The sequence below is a fragment of the Brassica oleracea genome, chromosome C1, assembly GCF_000695525.1.
Source record: "Brassica oleracea var. oleracea cultivar TO1000 chromosome C1, BOL, whole genome shotgun sequence".
In the NCBI taxonomy this organism is placed as follows: domain Eukaryota; kingdom Viridiplantae; phylum Streptophyta; class Magnoliopsida; order Brassicales; family Brassicaceae; genus Brassica; species Brassica oleracea.
The window spans coordinates 15627004-15642055 of record NC_027748.1 but is presented as its reverse complement, the minus strand read 5'-3'; the positions used below and the strand labels follow the sequence as shown (position 1 = coordinate 15642055).

Sequence of the window (15052 nt, the reverse complement as noted above, 5' to 3'; positions counted from 1 at the left end):
GTCATTTTATTTCTTGAGATCTTTTTGTGACAAAAACTTTTTTAAAAGTTATTTAAGAATTGCCTTAATTAAAATGATTTTCTTTCCTTTTTTTCTACCACCATTAATTTATTAATTTAAAAGTTAATAACAATCAATAGAATTCTATATACAAGTAATGAAAATCTATGTAAAATTATTTGATAAAATTTGTTAAATCTAGTTAACTTGTAAAATCTTCTCAACTATTAAAATCATCAAATTCTACAGAAATTCATATTCCTATAACTCTTTAGTGTAAAAAAAACTTTTGAGATAATTTGTTCTTCGTTATTTTGTAATGAATGGTCCTACACTCCTACATAAAAATGCGGAAAGAATCTATAAGCACACGTGTGGATCACAGCTAGCTGTCTCTGGACTCCGAGCCAATCCCTCTTGAAGTTTTAAACTTGGATAACAAAATTTTATCTTCGTAAGTTGAAAAGCAAATCAATAATTAAGATTAACGAACGACTAGTGCTTGCTAGTCTTGCTGGTCGTAATCCGCCGCCACGTATGCTCGCCTGTCAATCCTTTTGTCTAGTCATCTGATTCATAATTATCAAAGATTCAAAGCCATCTTCTTTTCCTCCAACTAAATAGTGACACTAAGCCAAATAATTGATGGTTACTCGTTTGTTTTTGTTCGTTAAATATCTATCAAGACAGTGATATCTTATGAAATATCACAAATTATAGTAGTCACTTGTAGGTGTGGTCTAATTGGTTTACAAGCAAAACTTTGACTAAATTGCCGACATCGTTTAAGATTTTCTTTGATCCGTCTGGTTCTCAATTAGTTAATGCGACGCGTACCAATAATGAATAACAACACCCAAACTTTTAACTTTTTTTTATAATGAATAAAATCTTTAAACGAAACATAATACTACAAATGGCATTAATTAAAAAAAAAATATATCTACAACGTTTCAAAACCGGTGATAGATACATAAATGATACACCCTTCTATATACTTTTAGATGACAGGTCCATCGAATTATTAAACCTACAGCTATTTTTACGTACAGCTCGATATCATAATTACTGTTCGATAAGACCCATCATCCGGTTTTCGGTCGAACCGGTAAGGCGCACATTGACTTATTTAAAAGATTGAAGCTGGGATTGGATAACGCGCGCTCGTTAGCTTTGATTGAGCGAATCCCAATAAGATGCGCACTTCCTCTTAGCGAACCCGACCCTTCTATTCAACAAATCATACACGACTTCGAACCCTTGTTGCTGGTAATTCCCCAGAATCGCCCCGGTCCCACCTCGAAGCTCCGATTCATCTCCACCGTTCATCAACATCAAACATCCAACCTTCCTCTTTTCTTCTTTCCCATCTCCACCGTCCATAAATTCGTAAAAATAATTTCCCCTGGGGAGCGTAACACTGGATCCGATCCCGGCAAAATGCAAAACCAGAGCCGGAACTCTAACCGTCTGGTTAAGATAGTAGCAAGGACTCATTCCCGAACTCGGTTCGACCCGATCAGCCCGTTCGTGTACCCGCCCGACCCGGCTATCGAATTCCTCCACCACCGAATTGTAGAATTTCGCCGGAAGCATCGTGAAAGTCGTCCCCGAGTCAACGACCACTCCTCCGCCTCCGTTTCTATCCACTCGTCTGAGCATCGCCGGAGCAGGAATATTCCGTTTTCCGACGGAGATTCCTTGGAGGGAAACAGAGTAGAAGTAAGGATGCTTGGGGTTATCAAGCAGCTCTGTGTACACGAACTCGACCTTCTCCTTATGATCATCATCATCGGTTCCGACGCGTTTCTCCTTCTCCTCGACGAAGCGTCCGAGGATGAGCGGACTCGGACGGCGGACTCGCTCCGAGTCGAACGAGTGAGAGACGAGGCAGTAAGAGAAGCTGTTACCGAGGTGAGGGGCGAAAGAGGCGAGCTGAGCGGGAACAGAGAGGCGTCCGCGTCCGAAGCCAGCGACGCCGATGGGTTCGGCGAGGGTGGTGTGAGCGCAGCCGAAGGTGAAGTTAGCGACGGAGACGGGAGGGAGTGAGAGCGAGTCGGAGTAGAGACGTGCGACGAGGGAGCCGTCACCGTAGGCGTAGTAGAAAGGAGGACAAGGGTAGGAAGAATTGTTGCATTCGCCGGTTTCGATGAGGTCGAGAGGACAGTTTGAGATGGCGCAGAGGTCGGAGGAGGGGAGGGAGGAGTGAGCGGCGGAGCAAGAGGGGGAGGAGCAGGGGACTGTGGTGGCGGAGGAGGAGAGGGAGGTCAGAGAAGGAGGAGGTTTGGATTCGCAGAGGATGCAGGTGAGAGGACGGCAAGGGAACCAGACGAGGTCGCTTCCGGTGTCTAAGTAAAGGGAGACGGAGGAGGAGGAGCCGACTGAGAGTGAGAGAAGGTAATCACTGCCGGAAGATAGAGGGAGGGGGAGTTGATGTTGTTGGCGTTTTTTGTGGTGGCGGCGAAAACGTTCGCAGGAGCGGGAGGAAGATGACTTTAGGAGGTGGAGAGGAGAGGAAGAGTGTTTGGAGGTCGAGAGAGAGTGAGAGAGAGGGAGAAGAAGAGGTGATGACGACGAAACAGAGAAGTAGAAACAGTATTCGAGAATAATCGCCAAGTAGAGGAAGAAGATGCAACACGTTTTCATGGCGGATATATTTGTATGACTCTGCTTTTGAATGTGAAGAAGAGGTCGACTCTTTTTTATAGTACAGAGCAAGAAGACATGATCGGTAGATAAAATTATTATTAAATGATGGCATGAAGTTTAACTGTTTAACATTAAAATAGCAATTATGAAGACTAGTAACGAAATACATTGTTTTGGACTATCATTTCACTTATGGTTGAAAGAATAAGACTTGATGAGCGATTTAAATAGTGTCATGCAGAGTCCCAAATATAGCATTGGAGTTTGACACGGAACTAACCAATACAAAACAAATACGCAATCGAATAGTGAAAACTGATCACTGGAAGTCAACTCCATTGTGGGGGAGTTTTGCATGCAATGCAACCATACATTTTCAGTAGTATGTTTCTTCTCTTATTTAGGCTAGGTCCCAATTAATATTTCAATATCAACCATATTAATTGGCTAATAACATATCCAATCCATCCCCTCGGTTACACATAAACCTCAAAATGAAAATCAATGCATTGAAACCCTAAAATACCATAACAACGAAAAATTACAAAATAATAATTGTGTACAGGCCACATAGACAAGCCAGGTGGACTATCGCCATGGACAAGGTTAAAGAGTGAAAGGTACGTGTATCATAGTCTTCTCCACACACAACTTCAATTCTCCTTCGGTATTGTCTCCTGACAATTTTTGTCATGCAGCCAAACTTTATAATTCCACACATTACATTTGCTCGTTATGATATCAAAGATTTTATTAATTTGTAGAAAGATATATGACCAAATGCGATGCATTGTGTATTCCAAACAAGTATATCTTGTTATATAAACATATACAGAATTTGAGTAACTTTTTTTTTTGAGAAAATGAATTTGAATAACTTTTATGAACTAATCAATCAATCACAAAGGAAGATAAGTACTTACAATTACAAATAGTGATTAGATAAGAATTTAAGGAATTAATATGTGAGTGCTAAATATAATTGTTATGGCTATGTTTATTGGAAGCTGGATTAGGTGGAGAATTGCTAAACGACAAAAGGGCTACTACCAAGGGACCTATAAAAATTCACCAACCTCCTCCGGTACAAGCCGATACTTTTTAGTTATTTTTCTATAAACAAATAAAATAAAACAACTTTAAGGATAAGTTTCGCAAAAGGAACGCATTGAGAATTTGGAAATATAAAATACTTGCATTATATTTTACTAAAAGTAATTGAAATTTTGAAAAATGAAAGGAAACCGTGTCAATGTATAGAATATGGATTCTTCTTCTCTTAAATTAAGAGTATGGATTTTTTTTTTCTTCTTAAAAAATCATACAAGAATTTTATTTATATAAAATTCAGCTTTTGGATACAGCTGTTAACAGAGAAGCGTATTCGAAGAATTATGCAAGAAAAATTATATTAGCTGTATTTGGAAAATCGGAAAACGAGAAGAAGGCACCAATGAAGCAAAGGCATACCTGAGTGTGTTGAGACTTGACAGTGACGTTATTGCAACTTTGTTTTCTGCACCAAAAAAAAATCAATAAACTTTGGTCGTCACTTCGAGAAGAAAAGGTTCATTGATGTCTTTCTTCCTCGCAAGAGCTGTTCTCCTCACAAGTCACAGGAGCCAGCTCAAGCTTTTTAACTTTCTTGTGTCACCACAAACAAAAAAAGTTATTACACATTTGATGTAATAAAAAAGCTAGTCCATGCATGAGATTACCACTTATTTCCATAAACTATATACATTTCATGTGGTTTATTTGAGGATATGATTCAATAAACTACTTAGACATGTAGTATCATAAGGTGACACAACAGACATGGGGAATAATAACTCACCAAACTCTATACTCATTGAGAAACCTAAGAACTCACCAAACTCAATATCTATAATCATTGCCAATCAAAACAACAAATCGATATTTAAAGGCATTAGAAATACAAAACAAAAAAAAAACATAGAAGGACAGGACCAACCATTTTAAAATTTAAGCAAAATAAAACGCTTGATTACTGTGAATATGTCTGTATGCAGAACTTATTAACTAAAGAACAGAGAAACAAGTCCAAACAAAGAGTTGGTATTTTGACAAGAGTGGTTGAGAATAATCAGTAAATCCATCCAAAAGAACTTATAATTTGTGGGGCTATTTCCTTCGAAGACCATAGCAAATCAAGAGTTTCAATTATTGAAGACACAACACCATTAAGAAGCTATGTTTGTTAGCTCATGTTCTTCTAGTGAATCTTATCAAACGTCACCCGAATGTTATCCCATAACCAATCTTTTATTTAGAAACACTAGTCCCGTAGTCGAAATATCAACCAAAGAAGCGTAAGGCACTGCAACTGCAAGCTGTACTTGTGCCTAGTTGAACAAGTTGCACGTGCGCAGAGAAGATTTGGTATCAGTTGCATCTAGTTCTTAAGATAAGCACATAATTTTTAGTTTAACATCAAAATATTAATCCTCGCTATTGATAAGTATAGGTGCTTGTCTGAAACTTGAGTGCTATAAGGATTTCATTCTCGTGTCACACTAATTAATAACTCGCAAGTGTTGTTAGCATAAATGGTTACTGCTACCGTACAAGGTTATCACACTGTTTAGTAACTCAAGTTTTGTTAGCATGAATTACTGAAAGATTACTGCTAATGTACAAGTTTAACAACTCATAAATTTTGTTAGCATGAAAGATTACTGCTAACGTACAAGTTTACTAAAGCGTTACCTGTTCTGCGGAGATTGCTATGATGTTGCAAGAACGCATCTTCACTCAGTTAAGCTGGAGTATAATAATGATAATCTCATGCACTGCAACCAGTACCTCCCCCTACACTTGTTATTAGAGATGTCAGAGCATCAAAACAACAGCAGAAGCCTACAAACAAATTACATAAGAGATCCTATATGAATATCTGTTTAAGTCTACTTCTATGTCAGTCACCAGAGATTATATTAGAAGAATTATTAATGTCTATATTACGAGTAGAGAAAAAGACAAAAATAGCAATAAATCAAGTTTTTGTTCTCAAACTAGCACTCAAGGTCAAAAGTCACAAAAATAGCCCTTTTTATCAAAAGTCACAAACTTAGGGTTTAGAGTTAAAGGGTGGGGTTTAGGGTTTAGGTTTTAGAGTTTAGGGTTTAGATTTTAGGGTATAGTGTTTAGGGTTTAGAGTTTAGGGTTTAGGGTTTAGAGTTTAGGGTTTAGAGTTTAGGGTTTAGAGTTAGAAATGAGGTTTTGGGTATAAGATTTCAAATTTTGAAAAATAAAAAGATTAAAATTTTCAAAAGATAAAATGCTATTTTGGTCATTTTAGTTTTTAATTGCTATTTTTGTGATATAAACTTGATATTTTAGAGATTTGCCCTTATAAGTATGACACAAAAATGAGAATGGCGTCATTGCCTACAACTATTGGCAAGCGACAGAAATTACATAAAATTACACGACACGTCCTTCTTACATACAAAACCAACAATGATATGTGGTATTGACATGCCAGAAAAAAAAAGAATAGAAAAGAGATATAGCACCAATTTTAGCACTGCAATGAAGTTAGATTCAGTTAAACTTTTGAAGGAAGAGGCCTTATCTTCTCCAGAAGTTTCTGTGCTTCAATAAAACCACCGAAAGGTCCCAAAGACATGTACTTGACGACTTTCCATCTGTTTTGATGACAATGTGTGATAAGAAAAGAAAATCGTATTTTTGCAGTTTCAAGGCATGGGAAAGTAAGATATGAAGGATATTGGTGTACCTGGGCATAAAAGGCAATGCAAAACAATGGAGATGGAGATGATCGACACTGTTAAAAGGAGGTTGGTGAAAACCAAATCTGTGAGGGAGTGCAGATCAGGTCAATGCTACATAAGTTAGTTAGCACAAAGACAATGAAAACATCAAGCATCACTTACGATTATAGTAGAGGGTTTGATCCAAAAATAATAATAATAATAATAGAGAGAGCCTCACCTATGAATGGTTTGAGGTGCGTCTTTCTGCAGCAGTTCTTGTCCCACACTTAGCATGTGACTCACTGCTCAAATCACACACACAAAAATAATAACACATCCTTATCAAAAAATTTCATTAGATATAGTAACAGAATGATTGTGTATAAAAGAGAGTATATGTTTTTTTTTTTGGGACAAACCCAAAGAGTAGTCTTCATCTCTTCTCTGGAGGTCTCTCACAGTTGGGATGTGTTCTTTTGGAATGACCAAGTAGTGCCTACATGAGTGTTTTTGGTTCTTAATAATAGTGAATGTCAGCTAATTAAGCAAGAAGTTGCAACAGTGATGAGATGGCTAATTCAAAAAGAAACTAATAACCACCATTTCCACTCATTTCGTTTTATCGTCATTTCCATAAACCAGATTACACAGGTTAATGGTGTTATTACTAGCTGTTATATGCGACAAAAAAATAATTTATCTGAATCAACATGAACCAAAGCGAGTGAACAAAACAAACCTCCGGGCGGCAGGCTTGATGTCTTGAAACGCGACGACCTTCTCATCCTGAGAAAGACAAAAAAAAAATCAAAGTTCTTCAATTAGCCTCTCATCAAAAAGAAATTGGGAACGATGTAAGGGGAGAAGAAGAACGAACGGTGTGAAGGAGACGAGTAGTTGAGTTGGGATCGTGCAAGATCTGACAGAAAATACACGTTTGATTCGCTCCCGCCATTTCTTCTCCCGATCAAATTCGGCAATCTGGATTCCGATTTCAAAGTTTTTGGGGTGGCTTCGGACTTTGGATGAAACTGTCCGTGCAAGAAGTTTGTCATAACTGAGAAACATTTGTTAAGTACCCACAAGTATTTTTGAAATTTCTGAGTTACACCCTTTATTCCTGTTTATTACAATTTGGTATACTAATTTTTATTTTTCAGTGCCAAATTTGAAAAACATACGCATTTTGTATATATGTTTTTTCTTTGACAACGCATATGAGATATTGTAACCTTTTAAAAACAGATACATCTTATGAGAGAATAGTGAATTTTTGGACTAAATAGCTACAACATTTTTGTTGTTGTTTAGCATGAAAGTAAAAAAAAAAGTTTTAATAGTAACTTTACGAAAAAATCATGATATTGAGAATTCAACATATTTCAACTATCTAATTCTAGGTTGCAAAAAAAAAAAAAAACATATTACTACTATGGAAGTATGTAACCAGTCTCCATAAGCAATTCAAAATATAATTATTTACCCTCATGCATACTTTTAAAAACATTAATTATAATTCTACACACTTCCTCCATATGTCACACTTTGTTCATGTGATAAACCATAAATTTTCTTTAACTTGTCTAACTATAACACTTACCATATTCTCTCAAGTAACTGATTCAACCATTACTTTCACTTTTATCTATATTGTTCTCATTTATCAGTACAAATCATAATTTCTGCATTTTTCCTCTTGCCAAATCCAAATATCTTATAAATTAAATCACTCATAATTATTAAAAACAAATTTGCTATGAAGACTTGGGTTTGGTTTTCAATAAAATGTTCCAACATTTCATCCTCAAACATGAGGGCATCGTTTGAGTTACTACCATCATGTAACATTTACAACATATTACTACTAGTCTAGTCTACTATCAGTTTGACATCTAAATTTCGTTACATGTAGAGTTGGTGGTAAAATTCTCCTTTTAAAACCTCTGGAGTTAATCTGCAATAAAATGAATATTATGGGGATCTAAATGAAACAAAAACATTTAATAGAGTGCGGAATCTCTTCTCACCAGACATCACGGCGGCTTAAACCTTTACACTCCGTCTATGTCGCCGCAACTGTCTCTTCTTCCCAAAACCTTTATTCCCTTTCTCCCCTTCCGTTGTCCCCCACTCACTCGCCTAAGATCCGCCGTCGCTGCTCGGACCATGACCTCCCAATCAAATCAACGCGTCTTCCAGCTCAGACAAGACCCTCTCACGGGCACTTCGGAGTGGATTGTCATCGACGAAAATGACGAGGCCGGAGCTCCAGTAACTTCCACGGACGGCCTCCTCGCTACGACGTCGTATCTAGACATGCTCAATGATTCTCGCCGCAACCGAGCTTACCGTCTAGCAATCGAGAAAACCATCACCAAACCTTGCCACGTCCTTGACATTGGGTTGGTTTCTCCTCATTACCACAACTCAATTTGAATTCAGTTTTGGTCCCTAATGAGTAATTAACTGACACGTGTGTGTTATAGTGCTGGAACTGGATTGCTATCGATGATGGCTGCCAGAGCAATGGGAGATAAAAAAGAGTCTCGTGTGACGGCGTGTGAATCGTACCTCCCGATGGTGAAGCTTATGAGAAAGGTTTTGCATAAGAACGGGATGACCAAGAACATTAACCTCTTCAATAAACGATCTGATGAACTCAAAGTTGGGTCAGACATTGCTTCACGAGCTGATGTTCTTGTGAGTAAAAAGATACAAATGTACATACTTTGTATGGAATTTGAGAGGAAATGTTAATTATAAATGGCTACTTCTTGATTAGGTAAGCGAAATATTGGACTCTGAGTTACTTGGTGAAGGTCTAATCCCAAGTTTACAACATGCTCATGACATGTTGCTTGTTGACAATCCTAAAACGGTGCCGTACCGTGCTACTACGTATTGTCAGGTTCGTTGCTTGTGTGCTTTGTCTTTATTGTTTATCTCAGTGTTCAAGAAATAGCTAGGTGGTTAGGCGCCGCCTAGACCTAATTTTTGAATGCCTAGAACGATTTTTAATAAATCGGTTTGAAAAAATCGTTTTGCTCAGACTAGACCGATTTTAAGAACACTGGCTTATCTTGATTTTGATTGAATACCTCTTCTCACGTTGTTTTCCTTTGAAATGTCAAGCTTGTAGAAAGCACATTCTTATGTAACATGCACGATCTACAAAGTAACGAGGCCAGAATATCCGATGGTGTTCGTCTAGCTCCTCCTGGCTTAGAGAGTCTGTTTGGCATCAAATCACAGCAATATAGCATGCATGTCGATGCAATTGAGAAAGAGATCAAACTGGTATTTATATCGCTAACCTTCCTCTACAGTTTTGCTATAAGATTTAGTGTTTATACACATAGACTCAGTTTATATATATTCATCCAGTTGTCAGAGCCCGTCAAAGTATTTGAATTTGACTTTTGGAAACGGCCTGAAAGTAATGGAGAGCTTGATGTGCACATCGAAGCTATAAACGAGGGTAGTGTCCATGCCATAATTTCATGGTAATATGTTCACTAAAGTCCACCTAAAGGCCTAGGGAAAGGGATCAAGATCTGTTCTGTTTTCCCAATATGATATGAGGAACCTTTTATTTTCTCCATTCAGGTGGGTGCTTCAGCTTGACAGTGAAGGAACAATCTTCTACTCTACCGCTCCCAGATGGATAGAGTCAAATTCTGAGATAAGTGAGTCACACCTTCGTGTGGAAATCATTTGATTTACCTCATTTCTCACGCACTTATATGGTTGTAGTGGAATCCCTTTTCTCTACAGACCCTCGCACCACATTTAGCTCCGTTGGGATCCATGCCGTATTTGCCCACTGATCTCATTTGACGAATTTTCGTTTCTTTTATCCATAATAATACAGGTGCTAGGGACTGGTGTGACCATTGGAAACAGTGTGTTTGGTTTACTCCAGGAGCAGGCGTATCCATATCCAAAGGAGAAAAGTTTCATTTGCAGGCTGCTCATACTTGTACTAACATCCTGTACAATCTGAAGAAGGCACATGAGATGACACACTCTTCTTTTAGCACTGGAGAACTGCTACTCACATTACCACCCGAAAGAGTTGCAATATATGGCGACAGCATATATAGGCAAACCATATTTGAGGCCACACGAAATGCTGTATGTTCTATATCTGTCTTACGTTAACAACAAATAGTTTGCTCTGAAAAATTGCATAAGGAACATTATTCGTATAGTTATGCTATTTTTTCTCATATATTCTGGTTCACACTTTAATGTTTCTTCACCTATTTTCCAGTTACAGGGAAAATCTGATGCACAATGTCTCGTCATTGATGATAGTCTTCTCTTACCACTTACGGCTCTACATATCTCCAACGGATCACGGGTAATATCACTGTCACCGGGGCTGCAAGAGAATGCTGCCAGATATTTGGAAGCCATTGCTGACTCAAATGGCTTTTCAGAAGATCGTTTTGAATATTTCAGAGAAGGGAAGGCAAAGTTGACGGAAGCGTTTCCAAGCAAGGTAATTCACGTGATCTACATCACATTTAAAGAATCAAAACTCATAGTTAAATTGTGCCTCTTGAAAAGTGATGTCTCTTAGTTTAGTCATTATGCTAATAAGTCAATAAAATTAGTGATTCGTTGGTTCCATTTTGACTGTGTCCCTATGTTCTATCAACAGATTGATCTGCTGATTGGAGAGCCATACTACTACGGACTTGAAAGCGGGCTTCCGTGGCAGAATCTCAGATTCTGGTAAATGTAGCTATTCGATTGGTCGCTTAGCTTTGAAAAAGATGCTATAAAGTTTTGCTAACGGTTGGCTGATTTGCTTTCTGGTATGCGTGAAGGAAAGACAGAACTCTACTGGATCCTGTCCTGTCAAAAGATGCAGTGGTGATGCCGTATAAAGGAGTTTTGAGAGGTTGCGCAATGTATCTTCCTGTAAGTAGTCCTTATCATTTCTTTCCAATTCTAAAACAGTGACGCGTTTGCTTATATATTATTCATTAACTGGCTTATGGTGCAGGATCTTTGGAAGAGCCGTTGTTGCCTTGGGAGTGTAGAAGGGTTTGACCATGCACTGGTGAATACAACTTTAGGGGGATGTGGTGATCTACCTTCTGGTAAAGAAAGTCCTTGTTTGCCCTTTTTTGTCTGGCAATGTGGAGAGACAAAGGTAAACAAAAGTTCTTAAAATCTGTACTGACAAGCGTTGGGTGTATGTTAACGTTGTTCTTTTTCCTGTTAATTAGCAGAAACTTAGCAAGGAATTCACAGTTATGGACTTTGATTTCTCCAAGCCCATCGCAGGTCCATGTTCTGGGGAAGTCCAGGTATGTTCGTTGGAGAATTCAGAACGTATATATTATGTACATGCAGACAGTTTGCAGAGGCATGCATCCTTAGTACAAACAACTCTGATGAATGCATTTTCTCTGCAAACAGATTGAGTTTACCAAACCCGGTGTATGCCATGGAATTGCATTGTGGATGGATTGGGTGATGGACAAAGAAAACTCAATCGTGATCTCAACAGGACCGGGTATGAGACTCATAACTCTCACTGTACTCCTAAAGCGGTTCGAAATAATGCCTGTGGTTACTAACATGTAATTTGGATTTAATTTGACGACTTAAGGCTGTTGTTGATGGATGGATTGTACTTTCAGGAGGGGTAGAATAGGGTTGTCTAACATGTTAGTTTCAGGAGGCGAATATATTTATCGGTATTGTTGCAATCCTTTTTAGCACATTATCTATCGTGCAGATGAAAGATATTGGAAGCAAGGAGTGAAGCTACTAGGAAAGCCAGTCACAGTGGGAGTGGAAGGTCTATCATCCATAGGGATCAAAGCTTCCTTAGATCCTTCTTCTAACGGCGAGCTTATCATCACACATACTCTCTGTTGACTCTTTTCGTCAAACCATTTTCACTTTATGTCTAAATATCTGTGTACGAGTCAGTCTTTCTCACAACCAAATGACTTGAGAGTTGGGACCTAATTGTTTATTTGTACTGATCAACGACGCCTAAGCTTATTAGAAAGTAGAAATCTAAGTAAACTTGATGCTGGTGATGTACAGTAATGGTTCCTCAAATGACTAAGTCATGCACTCATTGTTTTGACAGCTAAAAATGATGCACTTCAATGCTAAATGTAGAGTAGATGAGAATCTTGATCAACAAAGAAAGTGAAACTTTGAGTGACTATGTAGTTGAGATATGTAGTCAAAGTAAAAAGATAAAAAAAAAAAATAAGTATGTGACAGAGAAACTCCAGCAGAGACTTATATTGTGGGCGTGTTAATAGATTTTGCAAGTCCCGTGGGTGTGTTGAATCAATTACAGCTAACGAGCTATTAACACAAGTTCTCTTTCTCCTTTTATTTACATATACAACACATATATCAAAAAAATCAAATATAATCAGTTGATCCGGCTTGCTCACAAGCCACCAAACAAAAACAAGAGAGGTCTCTCTGCAAAACACAAACCTTAAGAAACTCAACACATCACACAACATCTGTATTTGTATCTTCATTTCAATGTTCACCCTTCTTCCTTCGAAGCCGCCACATAAGAGACTACAACTGTAATATCATCAAGCTTACCTCCATAGTATCTGAACCCAGCATCTTGCGCTGCTGTAGAGAATGGAGTCTGTCTGTTCTTGTCCTGTGCTCTTTGCCTCGCCAAAGCTGCAATCTTCTGTGCTGTCACCTGAGGATCTGTTCCAGCTCTCACCGCTTGAACCACTATCGCTGTGATCTCGTTGTTGTACAAATTGTCGAATAATCCGTCTGTTCCAGCTATTATCACGTCTCCGGGAGCTACAGCGACCGTGAACATCTGACCTGAGCTTGGCAAATCGCCGTTGCTCCCACTCTCCAGCTGATACGTGAAGTTGAAGTCATGCTGTTGAACGGGAGAGCGGAAAACGGTATGCCCTTCACGGACCACCATGAACCCGCTGTCCCCTAGGTTGATCGCGTTAAGTCCCTGGTCCGTCAACGCTATGATGCAAGCCGTTGAAGACCCTTGTGACTTTGTACTAGTATGAGCCTTCTCCAATACTCTGGCAGGATCGATCGATCCTTTAGGCTCGTCATGGATTGCGTTCACAGAGTTAGACATAAGCTCACGAGAGTAGTAACCCGCATCGATGCCAAGCTCTGCCCAACCTCCCACACCATCTGCAACACCCAAAGCTTGCTCCTCTGCGCAGATAAAGTGAGCATCCTCTCCTCCCGTCGCCTCTTTATCAGGATGAGGTAGGTAGCAAGACCCGGAGACAAGCTTCAACGGCTTAACACAAAGCTTATCCGCTACAGAATCCGAAGAGCCTTTAGCCAGCTCCTCGGCGGGAGAGCTATCAAACGAGACATCAGGCGCATTCCCAACTGAAAAGCGGCTCAACAGTGAGCTGTGTAAGCCTCTAAACCCTAACCCTCCAGTTTTAGGATTGAAAGCAATCCATTTCTTAGCAGCTCGATAAGCAAAGTAGCCGTAGACCGTAGAGTTATTATCCCCGTGATCTCTTCCTGTGAGTCTCATACTGATCCTTCCACGGCTACGACCATCTCCACACACCATCACACCAGAAACGGAAGGATCAAAACGGCGATCTAAAAACAAGGACTTTGAACCACCAAGACTCGCCATTGATTCACCCACCGATCTCAAACTCGCGTCCGAGAGCAAGAGATCAATGTGATAACCACAGACCTGAAACGCCGGACCGGACACAGAAGGAACAGAGAAAGTTCGAGAGAGAGCACCGAGGACAGAAAGGTTCCTCCTTTCGTTGCTCAGAAGCAAATCGGAGCTCGCGGGCTCGAGAAACCCGTTAGGGCTAGCGAATCTAGAGTGGAAACCCCGGTAACCCCCAAACCCTAATCCAATAAGAATCTTAACCTGTTTCTGAAGACCTTCTCTCACGGGTAACATTCTTGTTTAAGGATGATATAGAAACCAGTAGTAATCACCAGAGACGGAGAGGATCATATCTCACCCCAAGGCATCACTGCAAACAAAAAAACGCTTTCACGAAACGATCCGATTGAATGAACACAAAACGAAACCCCAGAAACGTAGACGGATTCGTAACTTACCAAAAGGACGAAACTTTTCTATTCTCGCACAAATTGGCTAGAATCGAGAATTTTGATTTTAGGAAAGGGATAAAACCCTAGCCAATCTGATCTTCAGGGAAAGGAAAGACACAAGAGCTGGTGGAGGAGGAGGTCAGATGCAAATAACAAATCGGTCAAATTAGGGATGTCTAATTTTTTCTGTGGATGATGGATTGTTGTTCGTCTCACATCTTATTGGATGTAAATTTTTCTTAGCCGTTGGATCTTTTGTTTCGCGATATCTCAGCTGTATATATTTTGTGTTTACATGGAGTCTAATACCCTAGAACCGACGTCCGACATGTTACTGGGCCTAGTAAAGCCCATTAAGTACCAATCAACCCGAACTCACAAAAAGATAAAAACCAAAACGATTGACTCACAAGAAGCCGAGCAAGTCAACGAGAGTATGTGTTCTAATGCTTAACTAGATTTTGAAAAATTTGTCATATTCTTTGTTAAGAATTATAAAATGGCAGATTCACCTTATTTAGATCTGTTTCATTTTTGGCGAACACATTTATGTCTTGACCGTTTGAACT

At 39.1% G+C, this 15052-nt stretch overlaps 4 protein-coding genes and 1 long non-coding RNA gene across 6 annotated transcripts; 1 reads left to right on the top strand and 4 right to left on the bottom strand.

Moving 5' to 3' along the window:
* Positions 1-900: 900 nt before the first annotated feature.
* LOC106325167 (aspartic proteinase nepenthesin-2) lies at positions 901-2818 on the bottom strand. Its single transcript, XM_013763224.1, has one exon. The coding sequence runs from the start codon at positions 2644-2646 to the stop codon at positions 1168-1170; it is 1479 nt and encodes a 492-aa protein (XP_013618678.1). The 5' UTR covers positions 2647-2818; the 3' UTR covers positions 901-1167.
* Positions 2819-3048: 230 nt separating this feature from the next.
* On the bottom strand, positions 3049-5629 carry LOC106326529. The gene is made up of 3 exons (XR_001267259.1): positions 5380-5629; positions 4120-4293; positions 3049-3326 (listed from the first exon to the last, which is right to left on the bottom strand). It is a non-coding gene; the product is annotated as an uncharacterized LOC106326529 (long non-coding RNA).
* A 396-nt stretch (positions 5630-6025) lies between these two features.
* LOC106326517 (histidine triad nucleotide-binding protein 3) lies at positions 6026-7472 on the bottom strand. Its single transcript, XM_013764487.1, has 6 exons — positions 7267-7472; positions 7129-7175; positions 6809-6885; positions 6628-6691; positions 6413-6490; positions 6026-6320 (listed from the first exon to the last, which is right to left on the bottom strand). The coding sequence occupies exons 1-6, from the start codon at positions 7342-7344 to the stop codon at positions 6221-6223; spliced, it is 444 nt and encodes a 147-aa protein (XP_013619941.1). The 5' UTR covers positions 7345-7472; the 3' UTR covers positions 6026-6220.
* Positions 7473-8437: 965 nt separating this feature from the next.
* LOC106324178 (protein arginine N-methyltransferase 1.6) lies at positions 8438-12484 on the top strand. Of its 2 annotated transcripts, none has more exons than XM_013762193.1 (14): positions 8438-8791; positions 8876-9089; positions 9172-9297; positions 9522-9686; positions 9774-9892; positions 9996-10075; positions 10261-10523; positions 10663-10893; positions 11056-11129; positions 11225-11318; positions 11404-11553; positions 11630-11710; positions 11823-11919; positions 12145-12484. In XM_013762193.1, the coding sequence occupies exons 1-14, from the start codon at positions 8454-8456 to the stop codon at positions 12285-12287; spliced, it is 2175 nt and encodes a 724-aa protein (XP_013617647.1). In that variant the 5' UTR covers positions 8438-8453; the 3' UTR covers positions 12288-12484. The 2 variants fall into 2 exon arrangements, with proteins under 2 accessions (XP_013617647.1, XP_013617649.1); XM_013762195.1 differs by having other exon boundaries at positions 8454-8791; positions 11633-11710; positions 12145-12483.
* Positions 12485-12705: 221 nt separating this feature from the next.
* LOC106312713 (probable protein phosphatase 2C 55) lies at positions 12706-14741 on the bottom strand. The gene is made up of 2 exons (XM_013750333.1): positions 14490-14741; positions 12706-14401 (listed from the first exon to the last, which is right to left on the bottom strand). Exon 2 carries the CDS (start codon positions 14323-14325, stop codon positions 12928-12930), a length of 1398 nt encoding a protein of 465 aa, XP_013605787.1. The 5' UTR covers positions 14326-14401; positions 14490-14741; the 3' UTR covers positions 12706-12927.
* Between the last annotated feature and the right edge of the window lie 311 nt (positions 14742-15052).